Source organism: Hemibagrus wyckioides, linkage group LG13 (genome assembly GCF_019097595.1).
Source record: "Hemibagrus wyckioides isolate EC202008001 linkage group LG13, SWU_Hwy_1.0, whole genome shotgun sequence".
NCBI lineage: Eukaryota > Metazoa > Chordata > Actinopteri > Siluriformes > Bagridae > Hemibagrus > Hemibagrus wyckioides.
Window position 1 is genome coordinate 14,129,734 of NC_080722.1, and position 17,244 is coordinate 14,146,977.

Below are 17,244 nucleotides of genomic sequence, written 5' to 3' on the forward strand. Positions count from 1 at the left end.
TAAAATAGTATTTCCTTTCATCTTAAATAGGTTTTAAACACACTCTATCCATTAACCCAAGTGAAACCCAGACTAAAGGTGGAAACCATACATCCCTGAAGGAAGCACCGCTGTGACCATTTCTGCCCTAAAAGGTATAAGTTAGTAACTCTTCTCTAAAAGTATGGATTAGAGCACAAAACAGTGTTAACTAACTGGATCTGAAAAATGTGTTTGTAATTTCATGTATGAAATATGTATTCTTCTGAAATCTCAAATTTAACATGTAAAGTTTCTGAAAACTATTGAATTTTCTGCCAATCAAACTAATTGCCTACAACAACACATAGGCACAGAATACTTAATGGATGAACAAAATATAATCAATACAGCATACATGTTAAAGAACATAGCCTCACAAACTCCAGACCAGTAATAAATAAACTGTACTGTAGCATTAAAGAAGCCATAGGGAATTAATTATACCCTTACATCCTGAAGTATACAGGCCATTGCTCCAAATAACTCAATATTTTATACAGCAAATGCCTCGTTATGTTTAACTTGCACTTCTCTGCAGCTCTGATTAAAGAAAATCCAGCCTCTATGTCTTTAGTTCTTGAGGTTTCTATAGATGGCTAATCTTCATTTGGCAGGTTCAGAAAGATCAGGAGCAAAGTCCATTCAGATCTTGGGAAATCCTGAAGTCTTTAATTAGAAGACAGCCACAGAGTGACCCTCAGTCAGACCCATGATGAGTGCTCCTCCTTACCACTCTGCATTGCAGGCTTTTGGCACTTGTACATTAAGGCTTCTGGAGCAGCTATAAATGTTGACCACATACATATTTGTCACATGTATCCCATGGCAACCGGGTTATATAACGCTGAGTTTGAGGTAGAAGAGGAAAGACATTTATGATGAGTGATTATATGATGAGCTATAACAGTTTTTACAACCGTCCAATCCTCTATTTTAAGAGGGGAATCCATAAGATGATTAAGAGTGGCTTTGTCACACAACTTTTAGCTCTGTGTGTGTGTGTGTGTGTTTGAAAGAAGACCTATGGAATGGGAAGAGGGCTGGCTGAAGTGTCTGTGACGGTGACAGCTGCCAGGAAAATCCACTCAACTATTTTTGTAAAGAATGCTTTAAGTGTACCCGCCATCCTTCAGAAGCAGCTTCTCCCATCACCTCCTAAATCACCAAAACCTCCTGCCAAACCCTGCCAACACTAACATTCAGATTAGCCAACCTTTAGCAAAAACACTCTGAAGGAATAACCTCCACTTCCTCTCTCTGCTCTCATGTGAGAAGTTCAGTATTCATGCACTTTATCCACAGGAAACCTGACTGAGTTCCCACCAGTTCAAAGCCCTGAATTATTTAAGCTCTTTAATATGGGATAAATTTTATACGTAGGAGTTTCCTATAAGCATAAAATGACAAAAGGATTTCTATTTTGAGGCTTTGAGAAGATATTTTTGTATTCAAAGTAAGGCTATCTGTGCAACGCAACAGACGCAACAGATATTTCATGGAGGATTTATTTGTAATAATTATTGTAAGCCCCTGCACTGTTCACAGCTTAATTTTATTTGCGGTCATAAAAATGGCTCGTAGGTGGTACAGTGGTGCAGTATGAAGTGTGGCCACCTCACAGCTCCATGGTATTTGGGTCGATTGTGGGTTTGGGTTAATGTCTATGTAGAGTATCACCTGTTCTCCCTATGTCTCTGTGGGTTTCCTTTTGGTTTCTCAGGTTACCTTCCATCACATGAAAACATACCAGTAGACAGATTGGCTAGAATAAACTGCCCCATATTGCTTTGCGATGTACTGGCATTCCATTCAGGGTGTATTTCTACCTCGTATCCAGCGTTCCCAGGATAGACTCAAGAAGAATGCTTGCATTTTTGTCATGGCTGCCTAGCAACCTGAAATCACTGATTCCAAATTTTGCTGGAACTAAACTGAATTTGCCACCAAGGAAACGTCTCATTTGCAGTGAAAAAGGATCCTAAGTAGACTAGTATACTAACACTAAGACTACCACACCCATCCAACTCATATTTCATGATGTTATATTGCATGTAATTTAACATACAAACTATATACCATGCTAAAAAGAGAAATGATCCCAAGGGAAAGCTGCAGCAATGACATATTGGAAAAAATATCTCAAAGCATGAGACCCTGGATGAGGATTTTCTCATTAATGTAAATCCACAGCTGCAGAACGGCTGTGATTCCTGACATAGCTGCACAGTACACATACATGTGTGTAGAACCCCTCCCTGGCTCCTCTCTCTCTCTCACAGCAGGATCAGCAAAGCTATTTCCAGTCGCACAGCGCTTTATCGACTCCTGGAGACTGTGCTGAAAATAGCACAGAGCCTCTCTGACTGACACAGCATTCACAAAGCAGAGGGTGGGGGAGGTAAGAAAGACGGACATGACACTGAAGGAGGGTGAGGATACGGAGTGAGGAAGTAGGAATTCAGAGCGAATGACAGACAGTATGGACAGAAGGTGATGGCTAAAACACACGCTCACTGGTGCACACAATGTGAATGTACTCTAACTAATCTGCTGTAGCTAATGGGACAGCAAATAGAAGCACAGTGTTTTGGCTCAGATCATAGACACAGTCAAGCCTTACACTGCCAAATCTCAGCTGCTGGCAGGCTTTCACTGCACACACCCTCCAGCCATGCATTTACAGACACAGTTACACCTTATGCAAACCTCTGTACCCTGCTTTCCAGGAACAGAGCTGTAAGTTACACTTATAGATAACCTAAATGATTATGACACACTCAACGTTTCTGGAGAATCAGAAGAGCCATTCTTCCAGTAATTTACCAAAAAATGAGACAGGCAGCTATAAATAATTCATTGGGCAGCACAGAGAACAGTGAAAAATATCTACACCAGAAGGTCTGGATTCCTTTTCAGCTCTGACAAAAGCTCTGCATCCAATGCAAATCACAGATTTATATCAATGCTCTCATTTTATTACATTATTATTTATATATTAATTCATTTAAAGGACTTTTGGTGGATAATAATAATAATAATAATAATAATAATAATAATAATAATAACAAAAACAACAACAAGTTGCCACTATAGGGCCCTTGAGTAAGGCCCTTAACCCTCTCTGCACAAGGGATGCTATATCATGGCTGACTCTGTGCTCTGACCCCAGATTTCCAACAAGCTGGGATACACAGTGAAAAGACTGTTTATATATATGCTTCTTCTACAAATCGTTAATATGCTGAAGGTTACGGTAAAGAGGCATTTACATAACATTTATGGATGTTTTGATGCTTTGTGGTTACTCAGTAACATGACAAACTCTGTCTTATTAATGTCTTAATAAGTTCAAGAAAGGGAGCGGGGATAACCTTCCTGATTTTATATGATCAAATATAATTTCTGTAATTCTGTGTTCATGCTTGTTCATTATGTCAGCATTGGTACTAATAACAAAACCAATAGAGTAATGTCAGCATTTAATTATCAGCAATACAATTTATTCTGGTAACCCTCAGACCCAGCATGCCAGACTGATGTTTTTTTAACAGTATGGTTTCCTGTAAAGCACTGAGCTGGAAAGATGTGCTTATCGTCGTTCTGAGAAAAAGCATGGAGGAGGTTTTAATGATTAACAGTAATACAGAGCTAAAGAGGTAGCTTTCTGCTGTCAGGCAGAAAACTCACAGACCTCTGCTTCGGAGCATTTAATACGATTTAGACGATTAATACACTGGGAAATATGATTTCTCAGATTGTTATGGCTGCCAAAAGCTGCAATGATCGTACTTGTAGACAAAATATAGCGGCATTACAGTTCTCCTTTTTTTTCCCCTAAAAACAGTTTACATTAGGATTATTGTATTAATAAATTTCTTAACATGAACCACATACTTTAGCATTAATAAATCACGATTAACATTATCAGCGTAACTATAACTTGTATCAGTAAAACTAAGGTCACAGTAATCACCGTAAACCTACACCTTAATGAACATGTCCGTGGTTGTCATCTGGAGACCAGAGATTAGTAAATTATCAATATTTAGCTAGATGCTGTAATTAAATAATGCTAAGAATAAACAAACATAATTCATTGCATGTGTATTTAGTGAACATGAAGGGAATGCCAGTTAAAACATTTTATTTTGTTACATTACTTTTGTTTTATTAATGCTGACATTCATGGATTGTTAACTAGGGAAATGTTTAGTTGTAAAGTTTGATCACGTTTACATATTCATAGAACTTCACTATAAACAGAGCTGTTTTTCTGAATGGAGGTTCTCAGAGTGGTGATAGGTAAAAGCTGAATGATGCAGTAGAATGAGGACAGTCTGCTCTCTCTCTCTCTCTCTCTCTCGTTCCCACAAGGTAATGAGGGAACGCTCTTTGTACCTGGCAAGGTGCCACTTAGAATAAATCTCATGCTCTCTTATACAATCCAGGAGCTCAGGTGGTCAATCCATGCAAGTGTTGAGAATACAGATGTTTATGGAGCCAAGTACACTTAAAATAAATGAAAAGGCTGGTCAGAGTGCCATGGAGTTACACATCGTAGTAATAATACGTTTGACATACTATTGGCTGAGGCTGTTGCTAATTTATTCTCACTCAGAATTCATAAGCGGTTAGATGATATACTAAAAAAAATGAAAAGACATGATAAGTTTACTACAGGGTATTCATGTGAGTGACAGGTCGTGTTGGTATTATTCAGGCTGCAAGGAGGATTTGTTATATAAGTATTTAATCCATAGGTAATAAAGTTACAAGGTAAAACTCAAAAAGATTTGGGGTTTTTTTCAGCTCATGCCATTGCACATTTCTGCCACTTAGGATTTAACTTAAAATGATTATAAACAATTCATTACTAATAATTGTTATTCTGTTTGGCAAAATCAGCATATAATTGAACTCTTTCCGTATATGACAGCTGTGCACACACAACACATCACAGAGCAATCCCACACTGAGCACCTTTTCCCTTTTTCCCAATCTAGATTAGATCTTGTTAGCTATTTAACAATCCATTCCTGCACTGAAGCAGGTGCATGAACAGAAGGTCTTACCTTTGCAGGTGAAGCACTTGATGTGGAAATGCTTGCTCTGCACACGCAGCACCTCCCCCTTACATGGCTCCCCACATTTGTAACACTGGATGACCAGTTTCTCTGGGGGCCGGTGGGCTTCCTGAGGATGGGCCACTGTGGGAGAGAGCACAGAAGACATTTTCACTAACAGACCTTAGAAGCAGGTTAATGCGAGAAAGTCATCCAGCTGCATATAATTAACTAAACATGGTTTCAGCTGAAATGTAGCTAATGCATGGACTAACTCCACAGAGTATAATCACAATTAGATCAAACTGCAGAGTGTGCAAATATATTCAGGCTCTGTGAAAAGAAAAAAATGCACAGGAACGTCATCACAACCTCAAATATTAGCAGAACTGGATAATTGGGTGTCTTTAACTCCTTTCCCTAGAGGCTAGAAAAAAGGAATTTCCACCTGTTTTGTTGTGTCTATGTGCAGCATTGAATTTCTTTGTCATGTCACACTCCACAGTGGTGCTTAATGACTCATATGAAATTAGGAGCTGAGGGCTTTAAGAATATGTAGAATTTCTGAAGTATTTCTGTTTTTACATACTGTTTACTGTACTGTATTTTCTTCATACAAATGTTTCTATCCTCGAAGTGAATAGCGACATCAAACCCATTGTGTTCTCTGATATGCCTTAAGTGAATTGAGGTAAAAACATCTAACACTAAAAGCCAACAGCATCCTGATTAATTTTATATCACACTTGGAACAATAAAATAATTCATTTGTTTATTTTATTTTTTTTTTAAAAATTGATTTCCATTCTGTCCGTGGAATGGAATGCCGAAGGGTTAACTTGAAGGAAACCTATAATATTCTTTAAGTCTAAAAGGGCCGAATACAAACTCTAAACAGCCTTTTAAAGGTACAGCATCATGCTGGAGTGTTTCTGTACCAGCTCAAGCCCACACCATGGGTGACGGCACACTGTGTGGGTGTGAGTGGTGCATCATGTTAGGATGTGTGTGATCTGTATGGCTCGTTAGATGAAATGCTCTGTTTATCAGAACCACATGGAGAGTTTTTGACCTCCTTATCCAGCTTCCCTCCCACCCAGTTATTTACTTACCGCAATACTTCACATACTGATTTATTGTCTATAAATCTAAGCCACTCAACCTAAATGTCACTTGGAGTTTTTATAACCTCTTGCATAACAGCAGCCAATCACAAATTGCACAATTGTACTTGTTTAATTGAAACACACACACATACACACACAGAGGTGATACATCTTGATAACTGTTTGGCTAGGGAGAATGTGGAAGCCGATAGTAGAGAGCAAAGATAGTAATAGATCACTAAAGGACAGTTTCTACTCCCTGAAATGTACTGAGGCTTCTAACATCATCTGCTGCTTCATCTTTCTTTTTCTCTTTCTCTTTGTCTCTTTCTCATTTGGCAGGCTTAGTCAAGGTCGTTAGGGCCGAAATGTTATCTCCAAATGCTTCCACTCCGAGCTCCTTCAATACAGTGCTCATGCTTTTTTAAAGAAATGCTCTCAAAACATGAAGCTCACTTCAGTCGTTCTATTTCCGTCCCTTTATTTCACCGCTCCTCACCTTCTCATTTACTGTCACGCTTATCGTCCCCTTAATAATTGCTGTAGCACCAAGTCATCCCTTCTGAATATGTATCCTTCTCCTTCTCTATGAAAGTTGATCTGTTCCTCTCCAATCTAATCGCCGGCCACTTGAAAGCTCGGCGCGAGATTAGTGTAGGAAAGAATGTGTCATATTGAGAGCGCGCTCTTTATCGGCCAGTCAGGTTACACAAGCCTGCTGCCACAGAGGCTCTCCACTAATCAAACAACTCATTTTAAAAGCCCTGACAGCCATTCTCATGACAAGCTGCTTACAAAAACACACTTCTGAATCAATTAAGTGCCTGTTTTGTCTCTCTCGCCATCTCTCTTTCTCCGTCTGAGGCTCAGGCTGGGCCGTGAATCCTCAGGAATGCTCCTATTGCAGCACAGACGGAAGCACAAGGATTTCTCACAGACCAGTATTCACCGCTGGAGAGAGCTGTTGCTATGGCAACCAGATTTAATGTCACGACAATACGGCACAGGGAAAGTTGTATAATGTAACAGGAGAATGAGGCTGCAGTATTTTGTCAGGCTGACACTGAGGAATAGGCAGGTGAATTTATGCTGCATGTTGTTTTTCTGTAGCTGCAAAGACTAAAAACATCCTGATACTGATAAGGACCCAACTGGGAGTGAGATAAAAGGTAGGTAATACAAAAAGGACTAATTGCAAACTCCCAGTTCATGTCTTTATAAAACGTGTCCATGTGGTGGAGCAATACAATTCAAATAAAATGTTCTGTGAATCATCCATGCATGCCAGATGTTTTAGAGATATACTGTGGACTGTTCCTCGAACATGGCAGTATGTACTGCAGATTTAGCAGCACTGAGCATCACCCACTTATGCAAATCATCATATGGAGAGGGATCTCCTTAAGCATTATGTGTTACTCATACTGAGTGTGAAGCATAGATGTGGAACACATCCCATGCCTGACAGAGAATGGAACCAGATGGTGTGAGGAAAACACTGTAGGAAGGAACACAGCCTTATAATCCCCTGATCCGAGTCATACAAGCTGTACAGGTATGGGCTGAGTAAAGCTAATGAGTGTATTAATACATCACTTACATTTGTATGGTCAATTTCCTGACACATACTACCTGACAAATCATTTTAGAACTCCAAAAAGTCCAAAGTATTGTTCAGAATGCCATTTTGAAGAGTGTTTTTCAGTAACCGCTATGAAACTGAAAGGAAAGACATGTAGTTATTAGACTAGACTAGCAGCCCCCGCCCTATACGGTACTCGAACCCGAACCTGCATGGTGGTGCGTGCGCCAGCATGCCATGGAAACAGACCCAGTCCCGGGATTAAAAAAAAGCACTGCTTTATTCTCGTAGACAGACAGACATGGGGAAGACTAACCTAATCACATAGACTCAGCATGGCACTAAATAAACTGAAACAAACAAAACCTTGAACGTGAACTTGGACATGACTCTAACTCTATAACACATGAAACATAGAACATTCAACAATCAACAATGACCAGTACACAATGATCCCTATTTATAGGGTTAAACATGAAGGTTAAATAGGGAACAGGTGATACAACAGGATAGACAACAACGGGAAAGGCGTGGCACAAAATACACACAACGAAGTAGGCTTCCAAGGTTCACCTGCCAGCGCCCTCTCGGGGCCTGGCAAGGAACTGTCCAGCTGTTCCTGACACTAGGTCTACATGGGTGGACAAGTCATAAATGTATTATCTAGTATACTTCACATGTGGAAGCTTTCAGAAGACATGAGTTTCAGTTGCCCAGAAAGTGCCAAGGCTAAAAAGTGTTAGCTAATGTAATGTAACTGACATCTACCTAGTTATCTAGTTGATCAGAATATGTGATTAATGCAGACTCATCAAACAGAGCAAGTATAACAAATATAATCAACATCAGTATATCAGTATATCAATAAAATACTGTTAAGTCATTCTGTCCTTGTATTGTGCATAAAGTATTTTATTCGAATTTAATATTTCCTCATACCTCTATATTCCTGATTATGAAACAATCATCTTTTACTCAAGCACTAATTAATCTGTCTAGCAAAATCCTGTTCTACCATCAGCCACATCACATCACATCAGTAGAGCACTACTTCACACTTAGCATGTTAATATTAAACATTTTTGTGTGCTGTGAAAGTCAAACATCATTAGGGTTTTGTGTTTTTCTAGTGGTTGAAGATAATTAACTCCAGTGCAGCTACAAAAAGCTAGCTTAGGCCAGAAATCTGTACGTATTACTGATTTGTCCACCCCTAAATCTGGACCCGCTGACAGATCCTAAGAATTTACCTGGTTAAAAGAACTTCTCTTCCCACGGAGACACAATATCATCAAATGAAGCTGACCTCTAATATAACATTCTATCCACAGACTAATCTTCTTTTCTTTCTCATTGATCATTTCCCTTTTTAGCACTGTACTAGGTCAAATCGCAGCATTAGCACCTCTGATCTCTGCACTGGACTAAAGACTGATCTGTGCACTCATAATAAGCTACTTTGACCTTACAGGACACAACTAACTTATTTAAAACTGCCAAACTGATAAGCTGAAATAGAAACATTTGGGCTGAACTGAAGTCATGAAACCATTCTTTAACAGTATAAGAGATAAGCTAAACCTTATTACTGCAATATTATAAAAAACATCCGTCTATTTATTTTCTGTATCATTTATTCTACACAGGGTCACAGGGAACTTGGAGCTTTTCCTAGTGGGCACCATGAGCGGGATGCCAATCCATGAGAAGACACAATTGCACATATACTCACACACCACATGCAACTTATAATTTACAAAAAAAAAGTTCCAATCAGATTACAGTGCATGTTTTTGGAGGAAACCAAAGTACCCAGAGCAAACCCTCAAAACACAGGGAGTACACAGGGCAGAGGCAGTATTTGAGCCCCCAACCCTAAAAATGCGATTCTAAAATGTTAAATGTTAACTAGATGACACTAATGCACTAAATTGGTGCTATAATACACTCAATCAGTATCTTATCAGCACATAAGCTTGAGTGAAGCTAACAGAAATGAAGTGAACTGAAGTGCCTTCAAAGTCAATCTTATTAAACAGTCTGAATGAAGAGCCCTGAAAAGACAAGATAATGTAAATACAATCAGGCAGAAGAGCATAAAATGGATATGGGCCTTTTATCAGCTGCGGAAAGAAGAAAAGTGGGAAAAGGTTTTAAACTGTTAGTAGAGAGATCACTCAGTCGACTATAATGTCACCTTAACACCTGGACAAAAGACAGTCATAAATACAGCTGTCAAAGTATTGTAAGCTAATCTGCAGCACTGGAGCAATGGATAAGGAGACAAGGGACTCGAGTTATGGCCGTCTGTAGGCTGAAGAATAACCCGAGAAACACACGGATTTATTACTCAATGAAAATCCCCAGTTTTGAACACTGTATGTCACGAGTTTCCCAAATATTTTGGAATGTTCTGTTTTGTGATATCTAGCTCAAGATTGTAAAAGTGGTTATTTACTGTATGTAATGATACCTGTAACAGCCCACAGAACAAATCCAATTAAAGAGGTGGGCAGCCAGCCTGTTTTATCTGAGTGAGGATTAAACACTGGGACCCCAAAGCATGGAGGGCAAGCGCCATCTCACTATTCAAACAGTGACACAAATACAGCAGAAACAACACAGAACACTTTACTACTAACAAAGCATTAACTCCACTTCTGACAGGCAGGCAGCTATAATTTCTCAAACTCTCTTGAAGTCGTGAAACAGCACTGCATTGTTGAAAGCTACAGTTTTATCTGTGATGGAACACATACTTGATTATCAGTACTGTGTGTCTTTGACAGGAGTCCAAATGTCCTCCATTGTGCACTCTGATATCACAAGAGTGTGTGGCATCTGGAAGCTTCTAGAGAATGTGTGAGGCTCAAATGCTCTGCTAAACACATGGACCTGATGGATGATCATGAGCTAGTTTATTTACTTTTATTTTTCTTCTTTGTTAAAGAGAAAGATTGATTTAAATATGTATTCACTGAACAAGTGAATTCTACCTCATACTGATTCTATATCTATCAAATATATAGCTTTTTTTCATGCAGTCCATGCTGTGAATGCTAATGTACCTGCATGAGCCTCATACACAGTTTTATCCAGCTGTTGCCAAATCCAGGAGTAATTTTAAGTGCAAACGTGTGTTAAGTTGAAATACATGCATGTTTGTGGAATGTGCTTAAAGAATGTGTGTCTGATAGTCTCCAGGTGTTTGTTGAGTATTAGGCATGATTTTGGGCTATGATTCAAACATGTAGTATAGTCTCACCAGCAGACCACTCGTTGCCTGGTTGCCATGGATACCATGATGGGCTAAATACATTATTGAGCCTATTCTCTCTCTCTCTTCTCTCTCTCTCTCTCTCTCTCTCTCATACACACACACACACACACACACACATACATTCTGCACAAATCATTTAGGAGCTTCTTGTGACTCATGATCTACTTTTGTATTATTCCTGAATCATCCACTTTGGTGCAGTGTTCCTTCTAAACCCGCCCAGGATCCTATCTGTTCCCATCATCCAGCTGTGGCAGGAACGGTGTACGGTGAATAGTGTGCCTCTCTCTGAATTGCATCCTAGCCCTTAAAGCCCAACTCAAGACCCTTTTGTGCATTTTGTAAATAATTCAAGGCTATTTAATTCTTAAATACACTTACACAACATTCTTTCTGGAAATAGTTGTCCTCCTACATGTAGAGTGCTTCTTCTATTTATGTTGTTTAAATCATGTGTTTGGGAAGAAGGCGGTACAGAGGCATTTGTAAGAGGGACATTAAGTACTTAACAGCTGTTTCTGTTCTACTTGCTAGTGTAATTTCACACACCAGTGATTGCTGAGATTTTTACTGGTCCCCATTGACAGACACACACATATGGTTGTGAAAGGTTCTGCATACACTTCAGTATGCATACAGACATGCACGCTTAATTCTGTCTATGGTAAACACTTCTTTAGCCGTGAAGACCGGTTGATACTGAGACCCAATTATAGCTACACCAGTATCTATCATATTGATGGTCACAAATTACAATAGCAATAATACATAAAAGCATCCTCATCAAAGCCATGTGTATACAGATGCTCTCTCAAATTCCAGCATCCTACCCGCACACATGCTAAACACACCCACTCTCCTCAGACAGGAAGTATCTTCTGCACAATCACATTCCCTCTGGCCTGCAAAAAAAAACTGGTTTGTATACCATGCCAACTAATACCTTTCTCCTTCACCATGACCATTGGCTCCTTCTGGGGCTTGAGAGAGGGGAGACGCTTCTGCTGCTGTTGCTGCTTTCTGCCTTCGCTGGGTCTTCCTGCACTCTCTACCTCTCAGTCCAAAGAAGAGGGAGAGAGAGAGAGAGAGAGAGAGAGAAAGCCAATATAAGAAAATAAATGAAAGAAGGCAGAGGGAGAAACTGAGAGAGAGAGAGAGAGAGAGAGAGAGAGCGTGAGAGAGTGAGAATGAGAGAGAGAGAGAGAGAGAGAGAGAGAGCTAGTCCTGTCAAACTAGGCAGCCAGTCGGCACTATGTAACTGCTCATTTGGTCTCCGTTTCTTGAGCCTTCCTCTTTTCTGCCCGTGTGTGTGTGCGTGAGAGTGCGTGTGTGTTTGAGGACTCTGCCGTCGCTGTGCTGAAATAACCAGGTTGCAGCTGCTGTGTGTGACAAATGCAGATTCCATAGTCATAATCCCTCCCAGTTAGAGACACCACCTTAAATTCTTCAAAAGGACCGAGAGGGGAGGGCAGTGTGCAGCACATGTGACTCTATTTTATATTCACTGCTCCTCTCTCTCTCTCTCTCTCTCTCTCTCTCTCTCACACACACATTGTTTCACCCTCTGTGTGTTTGTATTTCTATCTGTTTCTCTCAACTGCTTTTTTTACCTTCATTGTTCAGCGCAGGTTCTAGTTTGCTTTACATCCATCATCTGCACACAGACTAGTGTCTTTTTCACTAAACTGTGTACCCTGTCAGCTTTTACGCACTTTTCAACAAAACAACCACTGCTCTAACAGTTACATCAGCTGTCCAGTGAATTGATGGATAACAGTGGATATGCTGATATTCCCTCAGAAAAAAAACTATTCATACTTAAATACATAGGACCATCTGTTCTATAGTGATATACCGAGTAGTTTTTAAGAGACTGCCAGAGCCTGGTCTGGTCTATTGTGGTACCGTGGCAGTAGATTATAGGATTACTGGGAGTACAATTGAGTTTGCAAGTCGATTGAGAGGTGTTATTAATACCCGACCACTGTGGTGTGCATCTCTAAGAGGGAATAGTGTGCTGAGGGAATAAGGCAGCTCTGAGGAATTATGAAAAGTGTATAAAAGATGGGTAAGATTCCTGCTCCCCACATCTCTGTCTATGTTAATCCTTTTCCACTGCTGATTCCAGAGCCGGTGTCTAATCTGCACTGTTGCACACTTTGCCAGGGCAAATGTGTGTTGTTCTTGAGCCTGCGGATTTGTTCAGTTCCAGCATCACAATAACATCAAAGGCTTGGGTTGGCATCATTGGCATGACAACAACATGACATGACTGGTTTCAGGACTTCCAATGAAGTCCAGGTGGAATGAATGGGGATGTGAAAAATAATATTAAAAATAGCTTACCCACTCACTCACTTTCACTCACTGCTTTATCATGGTCTGGTTTATCAATGGGTCCTGAGCCTATACTGGGAACACTGGACATGATGTGGGAATGTGCCCTGGATGGGACACCAGTCCATTCTAGAGCACCATTCAATTCAATTTTATTTATATAGCACTATTAACAATGGGCATTGTCTCAAAGCAGTGTTACAGAAATGCACAATGACATATTTACACACATCCTCACATCTAGGGGTCAGTCGACCTACTGGCGCAATTTTGGACAGTGGCTTGAAAGTGGAGAACCCAGAGGTAAGCCACACAGAAGATGCACAGAAACTGCACACATATAGTCAACTGATACCAGTCTCAAACCCGGGACGCTGGAGTTGACTTGGAAAGACTCTCTTTCTGACTTTTGACTTTAAAGAACTAAATCTGAGCGACACTGCTAGCGATACATTTGTGCTTTATATAGACGCTTGATTTGACTGACCTTTACTGGTAAGATATACCTTCTGGAAAACTCATTAGAAACCATAAAAGAGCTTTAGTGGTTCCTTTGTACACATGATTCCTGGGCCATGCTGTTAGTTGACAGTAACAATAGGGCAGTGGCATATAAATGGTTAAAGCTGAGGGCTACAGATCAGAAGGTCAGGGGTTCAAGCCCCAGCACTGCCAAGATGTCTCTGTTGGGCCTTTGAGCAAGACCCTTAACCCTCTCTGTTCTACTTTCTTGCAAGCTGAAGAAGAAGAAAAAAATCACTGTGTTGTAATGTATATGTGATAAAAAAGGGTTCTACTTCAATGCTGTGGAGAAATAAGATCTATTTTGTATAACAGCAGAATCTGGAGTGAATTATTCCACTTAAACATGCCCGTGATTACAATTTCTAAATAAATGACACACTGCATTTTTTTTTAACATTTATAGTTTTGAATTTAATATTACGGAACGTCTAGGAGACAAGTTATTTCCTGTATTTGAACCGAAATCTTAGTCATATAAGTGCCTGTGAACGAGCTGTTCCAACAGAAACAGTAATTATAACAAGTGTATTATTATAAACCTTTCATTTATCTTACAGTCAGAACTGCAAGTACTGTACGCGAGAAGTCCTACCTTTGATTACTCAGTGGTTCTAATCATAACCTATTTAAAATGCAGGCAAGTTAATGAAAAGGTTTGTCCAGAATGTGCATCAGTCTTTGCAACTGGTCAGTGAAAATGAGGTGCATCTCTCTTGGGAAAGTCAGAACTAAATTCACAGCAACTGAAGTATACTTCAAACCAGGAGTATCTGAAGGTGTCAGAGAATATGAGCTGAATTTCAAACAGGAGAGGGGTGTGTGTGTGTGTGTGTGTGTCAGGTTATAGAGAAGTCACTGCTTTATGCATTTTAGATCAAATCCTGACTATGCCTACAGTGTAAAATACAGTCTAATATAGCACAGAATAAAATTGCAAATCAAATATTATATCATAGATAAAATAAGATGGAATTTACAAATTTATTTCGCAATTTCAAAGATTTGCCGTGTTATTTCTGCATTTTAGGTTCCATTTTTTTTCTAGACTTTTGTGCTCGGCTTGCTCCTTTTAGTAAAACAAAAGGCACATACGCATAGTTATAACAGAGGGAGTGAATAGAAGAGAAAGGCTTGAAAATGTTTTCTTCGCAGTGAAATTCATCTTAGACACGAGGGTTCTAAAAATGACAAACAGCCTCTTTAACCACTTAAATGCTGCTAGTTGCACTGACTCAGCAAACGAAGACTTCCTTCTCTTAGCCATCTGATTTCAGTGTCAGTAAACCTGAACTCAGTAAGAGAGCTTGCGGCAAAAAGAAGCAGTCTTCTTTATAAAAGTGAAAGAATGAACAGTCTTCTATCAGGGGTCTCCTTTGAATGGTAGACTGTTGATTTAGTCATGCATGAGGGATGCAGTGACTCCGCTCTGCTGGTGAATGATTGATCGGTTGAATGGAGATATGAGCGCAGTAATGTGCTGGTTCCTTTCTATGAGCCTGCTTCAATGGAGTGCATTGCGTCAAACAGTAACAAAACACAGGCCAGTGCATCCGTGTGAGAGAGACTGAGAGTCACTGCAGTGCTGGAATCATCTGTTACACTACAAAGCTTTCACTGGACTACAGCTAAGAATTCTTTTTCGAAAACGTCTATTAGGAAAACCGGCAGAGAGCTGGAAGATGCAGAATAAGAAAAGCAAAGATATTGCAGTATGATATCTCGCGATCGAGTCGGACATCCTTTCTGCTTTAACGCTCCAGGGTCTTGAGTTTGGGTTACTGTTAGTACAGAGTTTCAGATGTTCTCCATGCGTCTGTGTGCACTTCCTCCTACCTCTCAAAAACATGGCATTAGTTTGATTGGCAGCTCCAAAATTGCCTGGAGGTTTAAATGTGTTTGAACGAGTGTGTGAATGTTTTGTATGATGCCCCGCAACGGACAGGCTTCCCAACCGGGCTGTGGAAGAAACAATCATCGAAAGAGCCAGGAGACTTGTATGAAACAACCAAAACAGAATACAAGATTTTTGTTTGTTATTAGATAATTTCATGTTTTTTCAATTGTCATATCTTTCAAATGTCCTTCCTATCTGGACACAATAACTAGCTTTCACGTCTCCCCAACACCACAGAAAAAAAAAACAATAAACAAGTATCCAAGCATCGAGGATGCAGATTTTGTCCTGACTGTGACCACTAGAGCAGCGCTAAAACAGCAGGTGACACACACCCCTCCGTCTCAAAAGATATAATTTAGCATGTTCCATGTTCCTGCGCTCCATGTAGCTACCACACAACCACGCAGAGAACAACCTCACCAGCTGTGGTGGGCAAGACCACATTTCCCATACCACATCCACTGGTGTAATGCAACACAAAGCTCTTCTTCAGCAGAAATTTTTTTTTATATAAAAAGCCTTTCTATTTTTTCACATATACAATACAGCACAGTGAAACTCTTTGCTCACATATCACAGATTTGGAGGTTGGGGTCAGAGCACAGGATGAGCTGTGATGCAGTACCCCTGGAGCAGAGTGGGTTAAAGGCCTCGCTCAGAGGTCCAACAGTGGCAGTAAGGCAGTGACGGGGTTTGAACCCCTGACCTTCCACTGAAGAACCCAGAGTCTTAACCACTTGAGCTTCTACTGCTGTGAGCTGGAACTGCAGGTAACTTTTGTTTCCCAAGGTTTTTTTCACCTTTTAAAAAAGGTTTAACTTTTTGCCTGTACATGAAGCCATTTTACATTTAGTAGATTTGAATGAACACAAACAATGTGTTGCGTATGAAACCAAGAATAATGTCTAAGAATAATATTATCTTACTAAAATTACACATCTCAATAACTGACTCTATAATTAGTGACACAGACGACAGAGGGTAAACACATGGATCTCTTGAAACAGCATAGTTTGTTAAAAGCATGCTGTCTTAGATTGGATTATTCCCTTATATTTGTGGAGAATTATATTATTTACTTAAAAAAAAATTATGATTATAAACTGATTTTGAACCATGTATTTTTCCTCAACCTCCCCATAGCTGACTTACTTTCTTTCTATGGACTATTTGTTGATGTATGATTCTGTCAAAATGTCCAAAGTCATTTAGAAATTTGGTATGAAAGAACAGCAGGAATTGTGCAGTTAATGTAAAAAAAATAGACAGGAATATTAAAATAATAATACTAAAATTGCTACACACAATGATTGCTACTTTCATTTTGCCTGGAACTAAACAAAACCTGAAGTCGTTTGTGCCAAAAATTGTGGCACCAAATAAGAACTAGATGTAGCAAAAATGTGCTAGAGTATCTACATGTATACATATAC

At 39.7% G+C, this 17,244-nt stretch overlaps 1 protein-coding gene across 30 annotated transcripts in view; it reads right to left on the minus strand.

Annotated features, from left to right (window-relative positions):
• Positions 1-17,244, minus strand: part of LOC131363711 (actin-binding LIM protein 1-like) — a 57,426-nt gene that overhangs the window by 25,621 nt on the left and 14,561 nt on the right. For 27 of the 30 annotated variants that reach the window (XM_058406526.1, XM_058406524.1, XM_058406517.1 and 24 more), the window contains exons 1-2: positions 11,996-12,100; positions 5,094-5,228 (exon numbers count right to left, since the gene is read on the minus strand). In XM_058406526.1, coding sequence (XP_058262509.1) covers positions 5,094-5,228; positions 11,996-12,017 — 157 coding nt within the window. In that variant the 5' untranslated portion in view covers positions 12,018-12,100. Of the gene's footprint in view, positions 1-5,093; positions 5,229-11,995; positions 12,428-17,244 lie in introns of those variants that run through there. The other 3 variants (XM_058406504.1, XM_058406503.1, XM_058406501.1) reach the window with 3 other exon arrangements.